This window comes from Pseudopipra pipra, chromosome W (genome assembly GCF_036250125.1).
Source record: "Pseudopipra pipra isolate bDixPip1 chromosome W, bDixPip1.hap1, whole genome shotgun sequence".
NCBI lineage: Eukaryota > Metazoa > Chordata > Aves > Passeriformes > Pipridae > Pseudopipra > Pseudopipra pipra.
Window position 1 is genome coordinate 5,911,774 of NC_087580.1, and position 22,255 is coordinate 5,934,028.

At 57.6% G+C, this 22,255-nt stretch overlaps 3 protein-coding genes and 1 pseudogene across 7 annotated transcripts; 3 read left to right on the plus strand and 1 right to left on the minus strand.

Moving 5' to 3' along the window:
• The window catches only part of LOC135404433 (zinc finger protein 239-like), a 352,167-nt pseudogene that overhangs the window by 210,695 nt on the left and 119,217 nt on the right, over window positions 1–22,255 (minus strand).
• On the plus strand, window positions 1,553–21,602 carry LOC135404814 (zinc finger protein 239-like). The gene is made up of 2 exons (XM_064639543.1): window positions 1,553–1,637; window positions 20,872–21,602. Exons 1-2 carry the CDS (start codon window positions 1,553–1,555, stop codon window positions 21,600–21,602), a joined length of 816 nt encoding a protein of 271 aa, XP_064495613.1.
• On the plus strand, window positions 2,263–3,323 carry LOC135404474 (killer cell lectin-like receptor subfamily B member 1C). Of its 2 annotated transcripts, XM_064639251.1 has the most exons (4): window positions 2,263–2,360; window positions 2,495–2,649; window positions 2,862–2,977; window positions 3,066–3,323. In XM_064639251.1, the coding sequence occupies exons 2-4, from the start codon at window positions 2,530–2,532 to the stop codon at window positions 3,187–3,189; spliced, it is 360 nt and encodes a 119-aa protein (XP_064495321.1). In that variant the 5' UTR covers window positions 2,263–2,360; window positions 2,495–2,529; the 3' UTR covers window positions 3,190–3,323. The 2 variants fall into 2 exon arrangements, with proteins under 2 accessions (XP_064495321.1, XP_064495322.1); XM_064639252.1 differs by lacking the exon at window positions 2,263–2,360 and having other exon boundaries at window positions 2,393–2,649.
• LOC135404460 (C-type lectin domain family 2 member D-like) lies at window positions 4,665–9,135 on the plus strand. Of its 4 annotated transcripts, XM_064639220.1 has the most exons (7): window positions 4,666–5,126; window positions 5,437–5,499; window positions 7,131–7,288; window positions 7,630–7,740; window positions 8,032–8,213; window positions 8,486–8,586; window positions 8,894–9,135. In XM_064639220.1, exons 3-7 carry the CDS (start codon window positions 7,201–7,203, stop codon window positions 9,051–9,053), a joined length of 642 nt encoding a protein of 213 aa, XP_064495290.1. In that variant the 5' UTR covers window positions 4,666–5,126; window positions 5,437–5,499; window positions 7,131–7,200; the 3' UTR covers window positions 9,054–9,135. The 4 variants fall into 4 exon arrangements, with proteins under 4 accessions (XP_064495293.1, XP_064495290.1, XP_064495292.1 ...); XM_064639223.1 differs by lacking the exon at window positions 7,630–7,740 and having other exon boundaries at window positions 4,665–5,126; XM_064639222.1 differs by lacking the exon at window positions 5,437–5,499.

Sequence of the window (22,255 nt, forward strand, 5' to 3'; positions counted from 1 at the left end):
AGCAGCAAAAGTCTCACTAAACCCAGCTGTAAAACTGTGACTTTCGGGGTTTATTCCCCCCTTCCCCTTCAACGTGCCACGTTTAATTAATCAGGTGGTCATTTCAGCCCCCCCAAAGACAAGACCATGATGTGGGGGCTCAGCCCTGTCCCAGCCGTGGCTCACTGTGGGCAGGGAGCACCCACCACCCCGAGTTTGGCAGCCCAGGGGCTGCTCTGGAGTACTCACCTCGCAAGGCAGCTCTCAGTGACCGGGAGATTTCGCAGTAGGGTCGGTTTAGTCATAAACTAGGAAAAAACTTCTGCAACTGACGCAATTTCAGTTCATTTTGTCTCTTCTCCAGCAGCTTCCCAGTGTGGTTTAATTGGCATCAGGACACGTTACTTCCCATTGGCTGACAGGGGCCCTTCGACGCTTCCCATTGGCTGTTTTCCGATCTCCCTCCCTCCCTGGCTCTGCCGTGTGGATGTGAAACGGGACGTGTGTGACTCACTGGCCCTTTCGCTGCCGCCGAGTTTTTTCTTTCGTCGCCCTTTTACTGTTTATTGCCTTCCCCACCTGTCCCTCGTGCCCCGTCCAGCGCCGGCAGCCCCGTCCCTTCCCCTGCTCCCTCCGCCGCGATCCATCCCGGCTCTCGGAGCCTTGGAGCTCCCGGGGGTGGCGGGGGGCTGAGCCCCTTCCCAGTGCTCCCAGTGTGCCCAGTCACCCTCCAGCACCCCGGGGAGGGCTTCGGGAGGAGGGACAGCACAGAAGTGCTGCTGGGGGGTCCCACTTCACTTCTGTTTGGTTTGTTCTTCCCAAGCTGGGCAAAACCGACTTTTGGAGTTTTCTGCCAGAACTCTGTCCCCTCCTCTGCTCGGGCAAAGGGATTCGGGGCCGTTTTCCCCTTTTTGGGGCAAATAAAACCAATGGGTCAAGCCCCAGCAGGACGCAGCAGCCCTGCAGCCTGCGGAGCCCGTGCTGCCTGTGCCTGGCAGAGAAAAAAAGGAGATCATTAATCACTAATTCATCAGTGATTAATTAGCCTAATAAAATTGCTCCTCATTAGGGGGCAAGAGAAGTGGGGCTTCTGGATGAGCCAATGTTACCCTACAAACACGGCTGGGAAAACCAGGCATGAGATCCGTGGAACTGCGTCTATTTTTGGACAGAACTGGTGCTTTATCGAGCAATTCTCTCATTTTGCTCTCCTTTTGATGGTATTTTATCGATTTTTATCTCTTTGAGATCTCGATCAACACCTTGATCTCTTATTTTCACCATTTTAGCGGGGGTGTGAGGAGTGGTTTTTCTCTCCCAGCACCTCATGCTGTGGCTCCTTGTCCTCCTTGTCCCTTCCCGTGGGTTTCCTTCCTCTGGACACAGACCCCCGACCCCCCACCCCTCGGGGCCGTCAGGACGAGTCCCCCCAGCAGTTGTGGGGCTTTGGTTTGGGTACAGGAAGCTCCGAACCCGCTGCCAGTTCACACCAGCCCGGGGGGGCAGCGGCGCTTTGGCTTCCTGTCCCTTCCTCCTGTGACCACTGCGGGTCCCCGGCGCTGAGCGGCGGGACATGGAGGACCAGGACGGCTACATGGCCTTAGAGCAGTGGAGGAAACGAGGGGCTGCGGGGAACCCCCCGTCCTCCCCAGGGGCAGGTACTGGGGGGGGGTCGTGTCCGCTGGGCCCCCCCAGATCGGGGGGGGAAGGGGGACTCGGGGGGGTGGGGTGATGTCACTCCTGGGGTCCCCAAGAGCTGCTCAGGGTGGGGAAACTGAGGCAGGGATTGAGGGAGGAGGGGCTGGGGGGGTTTTCTCGAGGCTGTGTTTGGCTGCTGTCCCACCCCCCGAGCTGGGACCCCCCAAAAGAGGGAGCAGAGGGATTTTTTGGGGGCACCAACCTCCTCCTGCTCCTGGGCAGGGGGGGCTGCAGGGGTTTGGGGGGGGGGGTCTCACCAGGGTGCTTTGCCCCAGGATCCCCTGCCCCGGGCTCTGGGTGGGTGAGGGGGTGACGGGGGCTCTTTTCCACCCCCCAGCTGTAGGATCTGGCTTTCCAGAACCCCGGGGGGTCCCCCCCACAGCCCCCCTGCGCCATCCCCGCTGCCTCCTCAGGGCCCTCACGGCTGCCCTGGCGCTGTCCCTGGTGCTGTAGGGTGAGTTTGGGGGGTGGGAAGGGGCACCCGGACCCCTCTGCCCCTTCCCATCACCCCCCCAGTGCCCCTGACTGGGCTGGGCATCCTCCTGTCCCAGTGTCCTGGTGGGTGGCAGAGAGGGCACAGCCCGAGGCGACCTGGAGGTGAGGGAACACCTCCCTGGGACCCCCCTGTGCCAGCCTGGACGGCACCTTCAGGGAGCTGAGGAGGATCCTGTGCCCCCCGCGAGGTAACCCCCCACCCCCCGGGGGTCCCATCGATGCCCCTTCCCCAAACTTAAGCCAGGCTGGAGCCTCCCCCAGTCCCCCCACAGTGCCTCAGCGCACCGGGGTCCGTCCGTCCGTCCGTCTGTCTGTCCCACAGAGGCCGAGGGGTGCAGGCTCTGCCCCGTGGGCTGGATGCTGGGCAGGACCAAGTGCTACTGGGTCTCGGAAAGGATGAACTCGTGGCACGGGAGCCGGGAGGACTGCGGGGCCCGCGGGGCCGCGATGGCGATGCCGCGGGACAAGGACGAGCTGGTGAAGGGACCGAGGGGACAGAGGGGCTGGAGGCACCCCAGGGGAGGGCGAAGGGCTCCCCGGAAACCTGGGATCAGAGCCCTCATTCCCAAATTCCCCGCGGTGCCCGTTGGGGAGTGCCATGGGTCTGGCTCGGTCCCGGGGTGAGGATGGAGACTATTTTGGGGTGACCATCCCCGGCAGCGCCACCACTGCCCCTTTCCCCGGGCCAGGATTCCCTCAACGAGACCCTGAGGAAACCCACGCGCCACTTCTGGATCGGGCTCTCGGTGCCCGCGCCCGGGATGGGCTGGACGTGGGTGAACGGCTCCCGCCCGGACTGGAGCCGGTGAGGAGCGCTGGGGGGTCGGGGTGGGCACCCCCCTGTCCCCCGAGGGCCCCCCGAGGGTGACACGGGCCCCCTCCCGCACCCGCAGGTTCCCGCAGGACCTCGGGGAGGGTCCCGGAGCCTGCGGGGCGCTCAAGGGGGACAGGATCGACCCCCGCGCCTGCGACACGGGGCTGCAGTGGATCTGCCAGACGGAGTCCGCCCGGATCTGAGCCTCCATCGCACCCAAACCCCACCGTTAATGCGCGAAAAAATCCCGATTCCCGTGGGTTCGGCACCCACCGGCAGCTCCCGGGGCACGGGCAGGACCGCGGCCGGGGAAAGTCGGGGGGCGGAGGAGAAATCGAACTACGAAAAGAATAAAAGCTAAAAATAACTTGTAAAATTCACTTTGTGGGGGAGCTGGTTGGGAACAACCTCTCCATCCCCCCGGTGCCCGAGGGCGGAGCGGACCTGCCTGTCCGTCGGGGCAGCTCTTTTAGGGACGCGGGGCAGGGGACGCTCCCCGGGGCCGCTCGTCCCCCCTCACAGTGTCCCTCGGTGCCGCCGCGAGTGTCCGTCGGTGCCGCTGTTTCGGTCGCGGGTCTTTTATTGCCTTCTCTCTCTTTTTTTTCCGTTCACACCCCCCATCTCCCCGCTCCGGGGCGGCCCTTTCGCCGCCGCCGCCCCTCGCCCGCCCCTCGTCGCAGCTCTTCAGTGACAGGGGGTGGGTCCCACGAGCCAAGGCAGGGTCTGTCTGTCTGTCCCTCCGGGCAGCTCCTCCGGCACCGCCGCGGCTCTGCTGTCGCGTTTAATTCTATTTTCTATATTTTATTCGCAGCTCCCACCCCGCTCGGCGCAGCCTTTCTGGCCACCCCCGACACCGCCCGTTCAGTGACACCGCCGGGGGACCCCTCGGTGCAGCCTTTTATTCTATTTTACTCTATTTCCTGTCTTTTCTTCTGTTCCCACGCTCGCTGCGGCTCTTTCAGACGCGGGCGGTGGGAACCCCTCGCAGCGATTTTAACGCTCCTGCGGAGCCAAGAAATGCCGGGAAACAGTTTCGACGCGCGCAGCTGCTTTTCCTGCCAGTCCCCGGCACATTTTACAAGCAGTGACACAAATGGGCTGTGCCAGCGCTCGGTGCCCCTGGGCTCCAAACTGCCGGGGCAGGAGCCGCTGGGCACAATCCTGAGCAGCCTCTCGGGTGCTGCTTCTTCCCCTTGGGAGGCTGAGCCCGTTCTGCAGCTGCCCTGGGCACCCCAATGTCACGACAGGGCCACGACAGGGAGCTTGTCTGCAGGGTTTGGTTTTTTTTTTCAGAAAAACCCAACCCAACCCAACGAAACAACAACAACAAAAAACTATGAAAAAAAAAAAATTCAGTTCCCTGCCTGCAGTTTGAAGTTCGTGTGTTTTCTTATTTCCTCTTAAAAGAACATTAGTTTGAAGTTCGTGTGTTTTCTTATTTCCTTCTTGAAAGAACACCAGGATGGATTTAGAAAAAACTGTTAGTCATTAATCCATTCCTTTCTTGTGCCCACAAGAACTACTGGTGAGTGACCTCTCCCTGATCCCTCAGCACGACTTTAGAGCCTTTCTTCAATTAAACATTTCCCCCGATAATGAAAGGCCGTATAAAGAAGTCATAAATATAGTTAGGACAATACTTGTGGTTGGATGCATTTTGGTCCATCTTTTCTGGTACCATTTAAAGTGCAGGGCCCCCATCCCAGCCACGTGGGACCCCTTCAGCCAAAAACCTCCCCCTGGGTTTCTCAGATTTCCAACCAGTGGTCATACATCTCCAACAGCTTCTCATTTCTTCTGGCTCTGGACTGTGCAGCTTTCACGGGGTGAAAGTTTGGGATAATTCTGTCCCCTGCCTGGGTGAGGAGGGGGGTGACAGAGCAGCATCTGGCACCAACCAGGGCCAGCCCATCACAGATCCCTTGGTTGGGAACTCTTAAATATTTGTAAGTAAGCAAGGTGCAAAAAATGGACTTTGTTCCTTCAGAAATGAACCACACTGAGAGTTGTTGGAGAACAGCAAAACAGCCAAAGAGCTGTAAACTGAAAACCATGCCTCTGTGGTTGACTCCCATCCTGTCTCTGGCTCAACAGACTCAGTTCCGAGAAATCAGCCACCCATTGACAGCTGCCCTGCGAGGTGAGTACTCCAGAGCAGCCCCTGGGCTGCCAAACTCGGGGTGGTGGGTGCTCCCTGCCCACAGTGAGCCACGGCTGGGACAGGGCTGAGCCCCCACATCATGGGCTTGTCTCTGGGGGGGCTGCAATGACCACCTGATTAATTAAACGTGGCACGTTGAAGGGCAGGGAGGAGTAAACGCCAAAGGTCACAGTTTTACAGCTTTTGCTACCATGGGGTTGGTTTGAGTGTCTGCTGCGGGGTTGTGCTGTTTTGTCATTTTTGATGCCTTGTAAGAGCTTCTTCAGTGAATTTGTTGGGTTTTATTCAGCCCCTTGTTGCTGACAGGGGTTGCTTCTCGGGAAGAGAAATGAGAAAATCGTGGTGAAAAGAGGTAAATAATGATATAAAAAAGACTTTAATTTGTTTCAGTTGAGTGGAATGAACAGTGATTTTGGGGGGAGCTGGAGCAAACCAGCTGGAAACCACAGGGGGCTTGGGAGGGATTGAACCCGGGCAGGAGCTCGGGCTGCACCAGGGGGGGTCTTACAACGTGAACCTTCGGGGGTCTTTTTAGGGGAATTTGTAGAATTTGTACAGTCACACTGGGAGGCAGAAATTAGTCATCATAAAGGAGCAAAAATGACAGTGGGACTGAGTGAATCAGGAAATGCACTGGGTCTCTTTTAGTTTCAAATTGATACTTCAGTTTTGCAAATACTAAAACCTTCACCAGACCACTGGTTTCTGGCTCAGAATTGGGTTTGGGAGGGATTAAACCTGAGCAGGAGCTCGGGCTGCACCAGATGGGGTCTTACAAGGTGAACGTTCGGGGGTCTTTTTAAGGGAATTTGTTGAATTTGTTCAGTCGACACTGGGAGGCAGAAATTAAAGTAAGACTGAAATTTTGGCTTGAAATGAGGGGTCTGAACTTGTGCACTGGGGCTTCTGCCATATTAAGCAGGTCCAGGCACTTGATAGTTTTGTTTATAAAATAACAAGCCTTCATATCTAAGGGTCCCTCCCCCACTTTCGGGCTCAGCTCCAGCTCAGAGCTTGCATGTCTGGCCTTTTTACTGTCAACTTTGGAAACCCCCAGGGTGCTGAAGCACCACCCCTTCTGGCTCATCCTGTGTTTGTTTCTCCTATCAATTTAACCCTCTCACTGCTCTGGAAACGCTGTTATCTGAGCACTCCTTGAGTTTCCTCCTGCAAATCCCCTCTGAGGGAACCACTTTGTGCTTTTTTCATGTTTGTTTACCCACAATCAAACCTTTGCAGCTTTCAGAGCTCACTTTTGCAGTGAAATATTGCTGTTTGATCAGGACACGTTCCTGATGAGCTTCTGTTGGTCCATTTGGTGCTGGTAATAACTTACACAAGACCCCAGAGGACCAAAAGCTGCTGCCCCTGTTGTTTCGGGGTGCAGGGAACCAGGTCGTGCTCCTGCAACACAGGAGGAGGAACCAGAGCAGGGTTTCCTGTGAGCAAAACAAGCTCGTGGGGAGCCACAAACAGAAAACTCGAGCAGAACAGGTGCTGTGAACTGTCACAGGCTACTTTCCATCCTGTGTGTTTTTGCAAAAGGGCCCCAAAGCACAGACTCTGCTCCGAGCCCTCGGTGCCTCTTCTGAGCCCTTAACGGGCTCCTGTCCCCTGCAAACACTTCAGCTGCCTTTGACCTGTGAGCTCTCAATGACTTATTTATTTAATAGTTCAAGTGCCTTTAAACTTGTCTTTCTCTTTTCTTTCTGCTTAATTTGTTGGGGTTGTTTTTCCCTCTTTAATCTTTGCCGCTCCCCTCTCTTTCCATTCCTTATCTCTTCCCCTCCCATCCCTCTGTCCTTTGTGCTGCCTCCTCTCCCAGATGTGGGTTCAGCCCTGCCAGATGGTGCCCCTTGGCACCAAGATAACGCTGAGAGCCAGTGCCAACCCCACAGGGGCTGTTGTGGCTGGCTGGGCTGTGGCCCAGGAGGTCTCAGCTCCCTGCAGGTCCCCTCAGCCTCTCCTCTCCTTCCACCCCAGGCTGCCGAGTGCATCCACCCCACAGAGCCCAGGGAACGTCAGCCCCGGGCCCTGAGGCTTCTCTGTAAGGATGGGGAAAGGAACCCAAAAGTCAAATTCTTCAAGCCAGGAGGAAGCCCTGAACACCTGCAGTGATCCAGAGAAAGAGTCCAAATGTGGTAATGCTGGGAAAACCCCAAACGTTCCGAGGGAGGGCGGGGTGTGGGAAGAGCATCTTGCTCCAGGGCGGCACCAGTGGGATGGGGATGGAGCCTTTGGGTGTGTGTGGAGCAGCCCAGGCACAGCTGCACTGAATTCCAGGCTGTGGAATTCACCTCTGGAGGCTGAAGATCCGTCTCCAGGCCCTCAAACACACGTCGGTGGCTCTGAAGGACTCCTGAGCCCCTAGAGGGGTCCCTGTCCTGGGTGGGGCTCGGGATGGACTGAGGGTCCAGCACAGGAGGGCAAAGCAGAGGGGAGAGGAGCCAGGCCATCCTCACCCTGCTCTTTCCTGCCCCAGGGTCCCACAGAACCGAGTCAGACCGGAGAACATCCCCCAAGGTGCGTGTTCTCCTCGCTCTGAGTCTGTTCCTGGGGATCCTCAGCTTGAGCCTGGTCGTGGCACTGACTGGTGAGTCCCACCCAGGCACCCCCATGGGGAGGATCCGGGCCAGGCACCTCTGTTTTGGGAGATGGGAGGATCCTGGGACTTTCCCAGCATCAAGGGAGGCTCCCAAAGTGGGTGACTCCCTTTTTCCCCTGCACTTTGCTCCAGACACCTGCTCCTCACTCGGTCACACCTTTCCCAAGAGCATCATCCCCCAATTTCCTCTTCCAGCTGCTGGAATAAACCAAGGAATCAACCCCATTTTGGTGCTTTTCAGGGCTGCCCACGTGTCTGACTCAGCTTTCTGTGTTTCAGTTCTCAGTGTGAGACCCCCTTTCCCTGAGCTGGAATTCTCCCACGTGTGCCCAGACACCTGGCCTGGTTTCCAAGGAAAATGTTATCATTTTTCTGAGGCTGAGGGCAACTGGACCACGGGCCGGGAAAGGTGTGAGGCCCTGGGAGCTTCCCTGGCCACCATAAGCACCAGGGAGGAACTGGTGAGGACTGGGATGAACTGGTGAGGACTGGGATGAACTGGTGAGGACTGGGCTTGAGCCTCTGCAGCAGCACCGGGGTGGGAAATACGGGGAAACCAAGAGGATAAAACCAGCCCCAAACCCCCCAGGCTGGCCCCAAAGTGCTGCCAGTGCTGGAGCCGGGAGCCAAGCCCTTGGGAAAAGCCCCAGGTCTGGCTGAGGGTGGGCACAGGAGGGGAAGAGGAGGTGGGGAAGGCAAGACTGGCCAAAGCCAACGTTTCTTTGCCTTCCAGGCCTTCCTTCTGCGCTATAAAGGTGAAGCAAACCACTGGATCGGGCTGGGAATGAGGGATAATGGCTGGGAGTGGATCAATGGCACGGCCTTGAACGGCAGGTGGGTCCCTGTGTCCGTGCTGGAGCCCCAGGGTGGGCCCCAGGGATTTCCTGGAGCCTGGGATGCCCCATCCTGGGATGGGCACCTTCTCCTGCCCTGTGTCCAGGCAGCTCCTGGCTTTCCATGGGGGGTTGGGGTGGACCGAGGTCGCTGCCCCCCAACCCTGATCAGAGAATTAGAGACCCCCCCCCAGCCCAAGCCCTTCTCTGCCAGAGAGGAAATCCCAGCTCTTCTTAATTTCTTTTTGAGGGGGAGTTTCCTTCTTTTCCTTTTCCCTTTCTGACTCTGGTCCCGTTGCCATTTGCAGGTTTGAGGTGTGGGGTGGGGGGCCCTGTGGGTACCTGAACCACGGCAGGATCAGCTCGTCCCTGTGCCACACGGAGAAGAACTGGATCTGCAGCCGCCCCGACAACTTCGTCCTGTGGGAGGGGAAATTAAGAGACCCCAAACCAGGACTTTCAACCTAAATCTCTGACCAGATGGGGGAGCTTCACCCCAGCACTGCAACTGAAATTTTCAGGGTGAATCCAAAAAATCAGGTACAAGGAACTGGTGCTATCCCCTATCCTTTGGACCTTTTGAGCAGCACAAGTGTGGTTTGCACCACAGAAAACTTGCTCAAACGGTTCGCACAAATGCAAATGGTCTTTATACAATTTGCCTTAAACGCATATTTATATGAGTACGACATTTATGTAGCCATATTAATAATAGGTGGAGAATAGGCCGAGCTCAGGCCGGTGCTTCTCTTGGCCCTCCATTTCGGTGGGAAGTAAATCAGCCTTTTTTCACACTATTTTCAGCCTTATTTCAAGTTTTTTCTGTGGTGGCCACAGTTTGGGGGCGGTTTTGGGGTGAGAAAGGAGCCTTTTAGTGTCCGTTCTCACCCTCCTGGTACTTCCGCTCCACTCCCGCTCTTCTCTCCCTTTAAAAACCCTCGGCACGTGCTGATTGGCTGATTAAACCACGCCCCCTCACTCCCATTGGACGCTCCTCCCCACGCTCCGCCCCCTCCCTTTCCCCGCCCTCAGGCGGACCTGCTTGGGAACTGCGCCCCCCTGCAGGCAGTACGGGAAAGGCGCGGTGCGGACCTGGTTGTGGACTGCGAGAGCGGGGTCGGGAGTGTCCGTTTTAAGTAGAAAAAGGCGGACTTTGGGGCCGGTTTTGCAACGTTTCGCGTTAATAAGTGTTTATAAAACTGAAGCTTGAAAGCTGCTTTTTAAAATCGTTGCTTTGTTATACACAAAAACCAACCAGTCTGGGTGTATTGTCAATGATTTGTGATGCCCCCAAACCACCAATTATTAATTGTGAACTAATAACTGTGTGCTAATCATTGTGTTAATAACTGATTTTTATATCCCAAACCCACCATTTGGGGTGAATTGATGACTAATTTAATATACCCCAAACAATGTGGAGAACCCCCCCAAAATCCTCTGGGGAATGGGTGCCGACTCCAGGCAGGACCTGGCTGACCAAAACAACCTCAGTTTTGGGTGAGATCTCCATTTTTGACCTTTTATTCTGCAAAATAACCTTTCAGCACCGCGAGCGGTGGTGACAGAACAACGCTCAACTGGGGCACCAAACCCCTAAAATAACGAGGGGAACCCCCCCAAAACTTTTTCAGGAGCAGGTGCCAACTCCGAGCAGGAGCCACTGGTGGGAATTCTGAGGCAGAATTTCCGTTTTCGACCTTTTATTCTGCAAAACCACCTTTGGCCCCCATTATGGAATGGCCTCTGGAAACCAAAGAACCAAGCCCCCACCACGTGACAGTTCAACACCATCCGTGTACCAAGGGCTCCTTTGTGGTGTCACAGCCTGTCCTCTCCATTCCAGAATGGGCCCTGGCAACCAAAGAACCAACGCCCTCCAACCCCAAAGTGAAGCCCCACCTTTGTGCCATGGGCCCTCTTGTGATGTCACAGCCTATCCTCTCCATTCCAGAATGGCTGCTGGAAACCAAAACACCAATGTCTCACAGCCCTCAGTGCAGCCCAACCCATGTGCCACGGGCCCCTTTGTGGTGTCACAGCCTGTCCTCTCCATTCTGGAATAGCCCCTGGAAACCAAAGAACCAACACTTCACACCCCACAGTGCAGCCCCACCTGTCTGCCACGGGACTCTTTGGGATGTCACGGCCTTTCCCCCAGGAAAGAAAGCCTGGAACCTTTGGATTTCAGATGCAGTTGGGGGGCCACCCTGGGAACTCCATGGGCAGCAAGAGCTTTCTGTCCTGGCCCTTTTTGTCTGGCAGGAATCTTCATCTGTGTTCAGTTTGGGCAGTCAGACTGGCAATTTCAGCACAGGGCTCCTGCAAGTGAACGACAGCCCTTCCCTCCAGGAAAGAAACCCCTTACCCTCGGTCTCTTCTCCTGTTCCCTAAAACACAACCTGCAGGGGAGCTTTCTGGGATCTCTTCTCTTGGGAATTGGGAAGATAGACCCCCTCCCATGTTCAACACCTCAGACAAAACCACCCTTTGAACACCTTTCCCAACCCTCCCCAACCTTTCCCAAAGCCCAGATTTTACAGGCGTCCTGTAATTATGGCCCAATCTCCCCCAAGCCCACAAACCATGACAGAAACCTCTCAGCCTCACGCTGCGTCCTTCCCATTGCTGTGCCTTATGTGCAGGCAAAAGGCCTTAAAATCAAGCACCCAAAATTCATGGCCTGTTCTTTTTCCCAGAAAAGAAGGCGTGGTGAACTCTCCAGACCAGGGAATTGGAAGATCTCCCCAAAACTCCTTTGGTACACGCTGCAGGGCCAACGATTCCTCTGCTCTGCCCTGTCGGCGCTGCTTTGTCTCATCTGGGTCCCCAGAAACTGTCAGTGAAAGCCGGGGAATAAAATCTCTGAGCAGTTGGTTGGGTTCCAGAGGTGACCCTACTTCATTCAGCACTGAAGGAACACAGGAATTGCTCTCTAACACCTGGACATCAGTTCTCAAAACTTTTAACTCTTTTTACATTTTAGCAAACAAAAGAATTCCTGTCCATTGGCTTACCAGTTCTGTGCAGGAATTCTTCTTCTCTCTTCTATTGGCTCTTGATTTCTCACTTTGCATGATACTTAGTCCACAATTTTTGTCCTTTTCTTGTCTTTTCCCTGGATAGGGAGAGCCTCAGTAACTGTGTTAGTTTTCTCTTCGTCTCTGGTTTCTCTAAGGGTCTTTGTGGTTTAGAAATTCTGCCTTCTTGGTGTCCAGGTCTCAAAAATAGATTTCTCTGCCAGGTCTCTGACCACTGAATTATGGCAGGCCTTAAGCTTTTACTTTGTTTTTCTAACAAATGGCCATGGGGCAGAACTTGTCCATCATCCATTGTCTATTGCCCCCATTCAATCTCCTGCCAGCACTTTCTCCCCACTGCTGGGTGGGCTCCTTTGTCAAGCACTAGAACTTGTTGGGGAACAGGCCCAGTTCTGTTGCCTATTTTTCGTGGGGATGTGCAGGAGGGCATTGAGTCTTCCATGAGCAAATTGGAAGAGGACCCCAAGCTGGCTTGCAGTGTGGATGTGCTGGAGGGTAGGAAGGCTGTGCAGAGGGACCTGGACAGGCTGGACCTCTGGGCCGAGCCCGTGGGCATGAGGTTCAAGAGTGCCTTTGGGGCCTTTGGGGCCTCTGGCCACAAGAACCCCCTGCAGCTCCAGGCCGGGGGCAGAGGAGCTGCAAAGGGTCCCCGTGGGAGAGGCCCTGGGGGTGCTGGTGGACAGAGGCTGAACCTGAGCCAGCGGGTGCCCGGGTGGGCAAGAAGGCCAAGGGCAGGCTGGCCTGGATCAGAAAGAGTGTGGCAGCAGGAGCAGGGCAGTGATGCTTCTGCTGGACTGGGCACTGGTGAGGCCACCCCTGGAGTGCTGTGTCCAGCTCTGGGCCCCTCAATTCAGGGAGAACCTTGAGGGGCTGGACTGGGTGGAGAGCAGGGCAATGGAGCTGGGCAAGGGTCTGCAGTGCATGGCCTGTGAGGAGCAGCTGAGGGAGCTGGGCTTCTCCAAGCTGGAGAAGAGGAGGCTCGGGGCTGACCTTCTCCCTGTCCACAACTTCCTGACAGGAGGCTGGAGCCAGGTGGGGGTCAGCCCCTTCTCCGAGGCAACAGGCGACAGGACAAGAGGACACGAGGACCTGCCTGTCAGGGGCTGTTTGTCAGGGACAGGAGCAGGACTTTTTGGAGAGAAACAGGGATTAGGTATTGAAATGGGTTGCCCAGGGAGGTGCTGGAGTCACCGTCCCTGGAGGTGTTTAAGCAAAGACTGGCCATGGCACTGAGTGCCGTGGTCTGCTTGACGTGCTGGGGATGGGGCATAGGCTGGACACCGGTTGATCTCCCAAGTCTCTGCCAAGCTCAGGGACTCTGGGCTTCTGTGCCACCCCAGCCTTTGGGGACAGCGTGCTGGTGGCTCAGAGGCTCCATCCTTGCCTTGCCTTGCCCATCTCCTGGCTGCCAGGCAAGGGCCTTGTGACATCACAGCCTCTGTGGAACAGCGCGGGGGCTGAAAACTGTCAGGGCTGCGTCCCCGTGCCCAGAGCCTGGGCAGAAGTCGGCTGGCAGGGACGGGCAGAGACTGTGCAGAGGTGTCAGCTCGTCCCGCAGCAGCACGATGCCCAGCCAGGGCATCTCCTGGCTCCTCAGGCTCTCGGTGCTCCTGCTCTTGCCTGGCCCACTCGAGCCTTGCAGCCGTGCCACAGGTGCCATTGCTGAGAACCGGGGTTTTCCTTGGATGGCCCCTTGCCAGAAAAGGCAGGAGAGGCTGGAGAGAGGGGAAGGAGGGGGGTCAGGCCGCTGGGATGGGGCCGGCGGGCCGTGAGCCCGAAGCCAGCAAGGCCTTGGGCCCACACGGTGTCAGGGGAGGACTGAGAGCCCCCAGGGAGGAGGAAAGCTGGGCAGGCCCCAAGGCTGCTGGGCCTCTTCCTTGCCAGCCCTTTGGCCAAGGCCCCGAGGCAGAGGTGGGGCTCAGCCTCTGCACAGCAATGGGGCACAGGCTGAGCCCCAGGGACACCAGAGCCAGGCGGCCTGAGCTCTTCTTCCTGCAGCGTCTGCCTGGGGCAGCCCAGCCAGGCCTGAGTCTCTGCAGGAGAGGCCAAGCCCAGCCAGAGAGGGCTCAGCCCTCTGAGGCTGCACTCACTGCAAAGGGAACAAAACATTGGCCCAGAGGACATCCTGCCCCCAAATGGAGAACTGGAAAGGTCAAGAATAAAAAAGTCACCCCCCTCCATTCTTCAAGACATGTTTAGACCTCTTTCCTAAAAGCATCCAGGACTCGGGTCACCCAATTTTCTCTTAGACAAGGGTTTTTCCATGGTCTCCTCAATTCCCAACCCATCCCAGATCAGTTCTGGGGTCCCAACTGAATTCCCAGGTTCAGGGGGGTCCCAGCACACTTTGGTATGTGTTGGATGCTGTGTTGGGGTGCAGATGTCCCCCCAAAGCTCCCCCAGAACAGGGTGACACAAGGGGGGGGCACAGAGGGGTCCCCATTCCTGATCCATCCTGGAGCAACCACACTGGGGGCAACTGGGATCATGGTGGGAGCAGCTGGGCCCCTGCTGGGCTCATACTGGGACCATACTGGGAGTGACTGCAATACTCCTGGGAGTATGGGAGAGGCACTGCAACCATACTGGGGAACAAAACTGGATTCATACTGGAAGTGTTTACAAGTTCCTGGGATCGTACTGGGGGTGACTGGACTCATAGTGGGATCATGCTGGGAGCAACTGGGACCATGCAGGGGCAAATGGCCTCCTTCAGGCAGTGACTGAAAGTGCCTGGGGCCAGACTGGACTCAGAGTGGGAGTCCCTGAGAGGGAAAGGAACCATCCGGGGGGGGGGACTGGGAGCAACTGGGACCACCTTGGGGGCAACTGGAATCCAATTGGGAGTGACTGGGAGTGACTGGGATGATAGTAGGAGTGACCAGGACCATACTGGAACCATACTGGGAGTGACTGTCAGTGCCCAGGATCATACTGGGAGCAACTGGGATCATGCTGGCAGCACAAAGGACAGAGGGAGGGGAGGGGAACAGAGAGGGGAGGGAAAGAGAGGGGAGGGGCAATTTTAGAAAGGATAAAGAGGAAAGAAAGACAAAAAAAGGAAGAAAAATAAGAGAAAAAGCCGAGTTTAAACATTCAGTAAATGTGTGAGTCACTGAGAGCTCACAGGTCAAAGGCAGGTGAAGTGTTTGCCGGGGACAGGAGCCTGTTCAGGGCTCAGGAGCTGCTGCTGCCCAAAGGGAGGAAACGCCCCGAGGGCTCGGAGCAGAGTTTGTGCTTTGGGGCCTTTGCCAAGAACCCGCAGGAGGGAAAGCAGTTCCAGCCAGGGGGGCCCAGGGGCTCCCAGCACGGGCCCAGGGGCTCCCAGTCACCCCCAGGATGGGCCCAGTCACCCCCAGGATGGGCCCAGTCACTTTTAGTCACACCCAGTTTGATCCCAGCATGATCCCAGTCACTCCCAGTCTGATTCCATTCTCTCCTAGTAGGATCCAAGTTACCCCCTGCGAGGTCCCAGTTGCTCCCAGTCAGTCCCAGTATAATCCCAGTCAGTCCTGGTGTCTCCCACTATATTTCAGTTGCCCCCAGTGTGGTCCCACTCACTCCTGGTTGTTTCCAGTAGCTTCCAGCATGATCCCAGTTGCTCACAGCCACTCCCAGTCACTCCCAGTGTGGTCCTAGTTGCTCCCAGTAACATCCCAGTTACCTCCAGTGTGATCCCACTTGCTCCCAGTATATCCCAGTTGCACCAGCATGGTCTCAACTGCCCTCAGAATGCTCCCAGTCACTCCCAGTATGACCCCAGTCACCCAAGCATAGGCCAAGCCTCCCACTGAGACACCAGTGTGATCCCACTTGTCCCCGGGATGGTTCGACTTGCTCCCATTTCCTCCCATTGTGATCCCAGTTGCTCCCAGCTGACCCTAGCACAGACCCAGTCGCTCCCAGTATGATCCTAGTATGATCCCTGTATGATCCCAGTACAATCACAGTTACCTCAGCATGGGCCAAGCTGCTCCCAGTTGCCTCCAGCACAGATCCAGTCAATCCAAGTATGGTCCCAGTCTTTCCCCACCATGGTTCCAGCAAATCCCAGTTTCCCTATTGTAGATCCAGTCACTCCCAGGGGCTCCCAGTGTGATCCCAGTCACCCCCAGGATGGTTGCAGACACTCCCAGTAGATCCCAGTTACCCTCAGCATGCTCATAGTCATACCCAGTTACTTCCACTTGCCCCAGATGTTTCCAGTTCCCATCAGTACAATCCCAGTCACTCCCAATCTATGCCAGTTGCCTCCAGAATGCACCCTGTCACTCCCAGTTACTCCCACTTGCTTCCAGTATGATCCCACTGGTTCTCAGTTCCCACCTGAATAGTTCCAGTCATTTCCAGTATGATCCTGGGCACTGATAGTCACTCCCAGGATGGTTCCAGTATGGTCCTGGTCACTCCCACTAGGATCCCAGTCACTCCCAGTCACTCCCAATAGGATCCCAGTTGCCCCCAAGGTGGTCCCAGTTGCTCCCAGTCCCCCCCCCCCGGATGGTTCCTTTCCCTCTCAGGGACTCCCACTCTGAGTCCAGTATGGCCCCAGGCACTTTCAGTCACTGCCTGGATGATGCCATTTGCCCCTGCATGGTCCCAGTTGCTCCTAGTCTGATCCCACTATGAGACCAGTCACACCCAGTATGATCCCAGGAACTTCCAGACACTTGCAATATGAATCCAGTTTGATCCCCGTCACCCCCAGTATGGTTGCAGTCCCTCTCAGATACTCCCAGGAGTATTGCAGTCACTCCCAGGATGATCCCAGTATGGGCCCAGCAGGGGCCTGGCTGCTTCCAGTATGATCCCAGTTGCCCCCAGCATGGTTGCTCCCATTCACCCCTACTGTGCTTCCAGTCACTCCCAGTATCATCCCTGTCACTCCCAGCCACTCTCAGTAGATCCCACTTGCCTCCAACAGGCTCCCAGTCATCCCCAGTATCATCTCAGTCACTTTTAGTCGTGCCCAGTATCATCCCAGTATGATCCCAGTCACTCCCAGTCTGATACCAGTCTCTCCTAGTAGGAACCAAGTTACCCCCTGCATGGTTCCAGTTGCTCCCAGTCACCCCACTAGAGTTCCACTCCCTCCCAGTCCCTCCCAGGACCATCCCAGTAGGATCCCAGTGACACCCCAGATGGTGGCACTCACACCCAGGATGAACACAGACATGCCCTGGCACTCCCAGGATAAAGCCATTTGCCCCCAGCAGGCTCCCAGTTCCTCCCAGTCACTGACTATGGTTCCAGTTACTCCCAGTATGATCCCTGGCACTCCCAGTCACTCCCACTATGATCCCAGTCACTCCTAGTCTCTCCCACTATATCCCAGTTGCCCCCAGTGTGGTCCCACTCACTCCTAGTTGCTCCCAGTAGCTTCCAGCATAATCCCAGTTGCTCACAGCCACTCCCAGTCACCCCCAATGTGGTCCTAGTTGCTCCCAGTAAGATTCCAGTCACTCCCAGTATGATCCCACTTGCTCCCAGTATATCCCAGTTGTGCTAACATGGTCCCAACTGTCCTCAGAATGCTCCCAGTCACTCCCAGCATGACCCCAGTCACCCTCACTGTGGGCCCAGTGACTCCCAAGATGATCCCATTGCCCCCAGCATGGACCAACCTGCATCCCACTGTGGTCCCAGTATGACCCCACTTGTCCCCACTTGTGGTTGTAGTTGCTCCCATTTCCTTCCTTTATGATCCCAGTTGCTCCCAGTTGCCTCCAGCACAGATCCACTCAATCCAAGTATGATCCCAGTCATCCCCCAGCATGGTCCCAGCCAATCCCAGTTGTACCTTGTAGATCCAGTCACTTCCAGTTGATCCCAGTTCCCCCCCGCAGGGTCCAAGTTACTCCCAGTGTGCTCCCAGTCACCCCCAGGATGGTTGCAGACACTCCCAGTAGATCCCAGTTGCCCTCAGCATGCTTGTAGTCATACCCAGTTACTTCCACTTGCCCCAGGATTCTTCCAGTTCCCATCAGTACAATCCCAGTCACTCCCAGTCACTCCCAGTCACTCCCAGTCTATGCCAGTTGCCTCCAGAATGCACCCTGTCACTCCCAGTCACTCCCACTTTTTTCCAGGATGATCCCAGCTGCTCCAAGTATTTCCCCAGTTGGCTTCCAGCATGGCCCCACTGGTTCCCAGTTCCCCTCTGGGTAGTTCCAGTCACTCCCAGTATGATCCTAGGCACGGACGGTCACTCCCAGGATGGTTCCTGTATGGTCCTGGTCACTCCCACTAGGATCCCAGTCACTCCCAGTCACTCCCAATAGGATCCCAGTTGCCCCCAAGGTGGTCCCAGTTGCTCCCAGTCCCCCCACGATGGTTCCTTTCCCTCTCAGGGACTCCCAGTCTGAGTCCAGTATGGCCCCAGGCACTTTCAGTCACTGCCTGGACGATGCCATTTGCCCCTGCGTGGTCCCAGTTGCTCCCAGTCTGATCCCACTATGAGTCCAGTCACCCCCAGTATGATCCCAGTAACTTCCAGACACTTCCAGTATGAATCCAGTTTGACCCCTGTCATCCCCAGTATGGTTGCAGTGCCTCTCAAATACTCCCAGTATTATTGAAGTCATTCCCAGTATGATCCCTGTCAGTCCCAGTGTGATCCCAGTACAAGCCCAGCAGGGGTCTGGCTGCTCCCAGGATGATCCCAGTTGCCCCCAGCATGGTTCCAGTTGCTCCCATTCCCCGCTATTATGGTTCCAGTCACTCCCAGTATGATCTCTGTTGACCTCACCATGCTCTCAGTCACTCCCCGTATGCTCCCACTATGCTTCCACTATGATCCCAGTCACCTCCAGTATGATCCCACTTGCTCCCAGTATATCCCAGTTGTGCCAACATGGTCCCAACTGCCCTCAGAATGCTCCCAGTTACTCCCAGTATGACCCCAGTCAACCTCACTGTGGGCCCAGTTGTCCCCACCGTGGGCCAAGCTCTCCCACTGTAATCCCAGCATGATCCCAGTACTCCCCAGCATGGGCCCAGTTGCTCCCAGTTCCTCCCAGTGTGATCCCAGTTGCTCCAAGTTGCCCCTAGGACTGACCCAGTCACTCCCTGTAATATCCCAGTCTGATCCCAGCATGACCCCAGCAGGGGTCCAGCTGCTCCCACTCTGATCCCAGTTGCCCCCAGCGTGGTTCCAGTTACTCCCATTCACCTCTATGGTTCCAGCCACTCCCAGTATATCCCAGTTGCCTCCAGCATGCTCCCAGTTGCTCCCAGTATGATCCCAGTTGCCCCAGTTCTGGTCCCGCTGGGTCCAGTCCAGGTCTTGGTGTATCTCGGTGTCCCCCCTGATTTTGGGGTGTCGTGTTTCCCCCCCGGCCCTGCTTTTATTCTGACCCCAGCCGGCTGCTCCCAGTGTTCCCAGTAAAGCTTCCCAGTTCTACCCAGTCCCAGTTATTGGGGGCAGTGGGAGGGGGCTTGTGGAGACCCCATCGGGGGAGCTGTGGTTGGGTGGGGGGCAGAACCGGCCCCAGGATGGATCGGGAATTTTGACCCGCGTGTGCCCCTCTCGGGTCATCCCATTCTGGGGGGGCTCTGGGGGGGCACCTGCACCCCAACACGGCACCCAGCGCTCCACAAAAGGGGACGGGACGCCCCAACACCGCCACACAGACCCACAAGGACCCCCCAACCCGCTCAGAGCCCACCCAGAGCCCCCAAACCCCACATGTGGGGAGACCTTTCTGGGCACTTGGGGTGCCGGGAGCCCCCCCGGCTGCGGGGGCAACTCCTCCGTGTGCCGGCAGAGCCGCAGCGCCCAGCGCTCCCCACCTCGAGCCCACCGGCGCCCCCCCCTCGCCCCCAGCGCCCCCCGGGACGGCAATTTGGGCAGGGGGGAGGGGGGGGCGCCCAGGCCGGGCCCCCCCGCGCTGTCCCGGCCGTGGCGGCTGCGGCGGGGGCCGAGTGCGGGCGGGAGCGGCCAAGAGCCCAGCGCTGCCCCATCCCGACCTGCCCCAGCTCCAGCCCCGCTCCTGCCGCGGGAGGCCATGGCTTTGGGGGCAAGGGGGGGCAAGGGGGGGGCAAGGGGGGCGCAAGGGGGGCGCAAGGGGGCTGGGCCAGGGGGGGAAGGGCTGCAGGGGGCGGATCCCGGAGGAGGAAACCCGCCAAAAGCGGCGGCCCAGCCGAGGGAGGAGCCGAGCGGGAGCACAAAGAAGAGCAGCCAAAAGGTCCTGGCGGTCGCTCGGCAATGGCGGGGGGGGGCGAGAGCGGTTTGGGGGCCCCCCGTGAGAGCCGGGGGGGAACCCCGGTAGCCGCGGAGTGGGGAGAGCGGAGAGGGGCGATCCCGGAGCTGGGGGACCCCCGGAATGCTGGAGGGGGGGGAGCAGAGAGGGAGCGCCGGGCCCCTTAAGTGGGGGTCCCGGAGAGGGGGAAGGCCTTGGAGTGTGGAGAGGAGGGGGGGCCTTGAGGCGGGGTGGGAGCCGAGAGCGCCAAGAGGTTTGCGAGGGTGGGAGGCGAGAGAGGAGGGCCGGCCGGCCCCGGGAGGCAGAGTGGGGAGAAGTGAGCCCTGGGACCCCCCTGGCAACACTGAAGGGGACCCCGGCAAGTGGGAACCCCCCGGAGCCGCGGGACCCCCGGCAGCCTGGAGAAGGGGGACCCCCAATGCAGGCAGAAGTGCCATCAGGCCAGACAGGGGGGACCCCCCTAACCCCAGAAAGCAGAGAGGGGGAACTCCTTGGAGGGGATTTTGGGCTGAATGTTGTTGTTTTGGGAGTTTTTATGGGCACAGGATGCCTGGTGAGTTCTAGGGCTGGACTTGGGCAGGAGGAACCCCCAAGGCAACGCGCTCACCCCTTGTTTTCCCCCCCATCAGGATTTCTGCTTCCCAAAGCTTGGGCGGATGGAGGAGGAGGCTGCGAGGAAGAGGAAGATGCCGCGGGCCCCCCAGGCAGGTGAGGAGGAAGTCAGTGCCCCTTTGGGTCGGTCTTTTGTCTTTTGTGGCCGTCCTGCCGGGGCCGGAGTTGGGGGGATGTCCTTGGGCTTCCCTGTGGGCCGGAGGCAAATCCCCTGCGTGTCCTTGTTGCTTCCTGCCCCAGGCCCCGAGGTGAGGCCGGAGAGCGCGGAGGACAAATCCCGGCGGCAGAGCCTGGTGGGAGAGGCCGTTTTGAAGGGCTCCCCGGCACAGGAAGGCAGCGGGGAGGAAAAGGGCCGGAGATGCCCCCGCAGGAGGGGCTGCAAAGCCAGCCCAGGGGGCTGTGAGGAGGAAAGAGCCAGCGTGTGCCGGGAAGGCGGCCGGAGCTTGAGGCGGAGCTGCGAGCTGGTGGTCCCTGAGCAGCCTCCCAGCAGAGAGAAGCACTTCAGGTGCTTAGAATGTGGGAAGAGCTTCAGGACGAGCACCAACCTCCTGAGGCACCAGCACATCCACAGTGGGGAACGGCCCTACACGTGTAGGGAATGTGGGAAGAGCTTCAGTGACAGCTCCCACCTGCTCCGACACCAGGTGATCCACAGTGGGGAAAAGCCCTACACGTGTGGGAAATGTGGGAACAGCTTCAGCCAGAAGTCCTGCCTGATCCGCCACCAGCTCATCCACACTGGAGAACAACCTTACACCTGTGGGGAATGTGGGAAGAACTTCAACCGGAGATTCAACCTCCGCACTCATCTGGGCCTGCACTCCAAGGAACGGCCCTACAAGTGCTTGGAATGTGAGAAGAGCTTCAGCCAGAGCTCTGACCTGATCCACCACCAGAAGATCCACAGTGGGGAACGGCCCTACAAGTGCCCGGAATGTGGAAAGAGGTTTAGAACCAGCTCCCATCTCCTCATGCATGAGCAGACACACACAGGGGAGAGGCCCTTCCGCTGCAGCGACTGCGGGAAGGGCTTCAAACGCAACTCCCACCTCGTCATCCACCGTCGCATCCACACCGGGGAGAGGCCCTACAAGTGTGACGAGTGTGAGAGGAGCTTCACCAACAGCTCTGCCTTGACCTACCACCAACGGACCCACCAGTAATGGAAGCCCCAAGTGCCCCGACTGCGGGAAGAGCTTCGGCCGCTGCTCCAACTCCATCAGCCATCGGAGGACCCGCGTTGGATGATCCACAGGGACCCCCATTGGGCACAGACCTGGTGACCCACATTCCTGGTGATCCATGTTGGGCAGTGTATTGGGGCCTTGGGCATAATGTATTTAAGGAGGAAAAAGTCCTTGTGCAGATGGAATTGGGTGCAGAGAGGAGCAGAGTGGGAATAGGGGAGAGGAACAGCTCTGCAGACCCCCAGGGCAGTGCAGGAGGAGGGGCAGGAGGTGCTCCAGGCCTGGAGCTGAGATTCCCCTGCAGCCCAAGGAGGAGCCCACGGCGGAGCAGGGGATGCCCACAAAGAAGGATGTGAGCCCGTGGGAAGCCCGTGCTGGAGCAGAGTCCCTGCAGCTGCTGCGGCCCCAGAGAGCTCCAAGGGTCTCGCTCAGCACTGCTGGTTGTGGGGCCACACAGAGGGGCTTTAGGCACAGGAATTGTCCTTCCTGGCCCCAATGGAAGTCTGTGACTTTCTCTGAAATTTGGAGAACAAAAATAGGATTCCACTTGGGTTGTTCTTCAGGCTGTTCATTAAAAAAGCAGGAGCTCGTTGTCTCAAGGACTTGCACAGCTCTGAGGGGTTTTCAGT

Bases quoted from the DNA above. Each gene is read 5' to 3' on its own strand.
- LOC135404474 (XM_064639251.1), top strand. From the start codon at position 2,530: ATGCTGGGCAGGACCAAGTGCTACTGGGTCTCGGAAAGGATGAACTCG. The intron at 2,650-2,861 runs GTGAAGGGACCG...TCCCCGGGCCAG, and splicing joins CGCGGGACAAGGACGAGCTG to GATTCCCTCAACGAGACCCT. The intron at 2,978-3,065 runs GTGAGGAGCGCT...CCGCACCCGCAG, and splicing joins TCCCGCCCGGACTGGAGCCG to GTTCCCGCAGGACCTCGGGG.
- LOC135404460 (XM_064639220.1), top strand. From the start codon at position 7,201: ATGGGGAAAGGAACCCAAAAGTCAAATTCTTCAAGCCAGGAGGAAGCC. The intron at 7,289-7,629 runs GTAATGCTGGGA...TTCCTGCCCCAG, and splicing joins AGAGAAAGAGTCCAAATGTG to GGTCCCACAGAACCGAGTCA. The intron at 7,741-8,031 runs GTGAGTCCCACC...TCTGTGTTTCAG, and splicing joins CCTGGTCGTGGCACTGACTG to TTCTCAGTGTGAGACCCCCT.
- LOC135404814 (XM_064639543.1), top strand. From the start codon at position 1,553: ATGGAGGACCAGGACGGCTACATGGCCTTAGAGCAGTGGAGGAAACGA. The intron at 1,638-20,871 runs GTACTGGGGGGG...TGTGCCGGGAAG, and splicing joins CCCGTCCTCCCCAGGGGCAG to GCGGCCGGAGCTTGAGGCGG.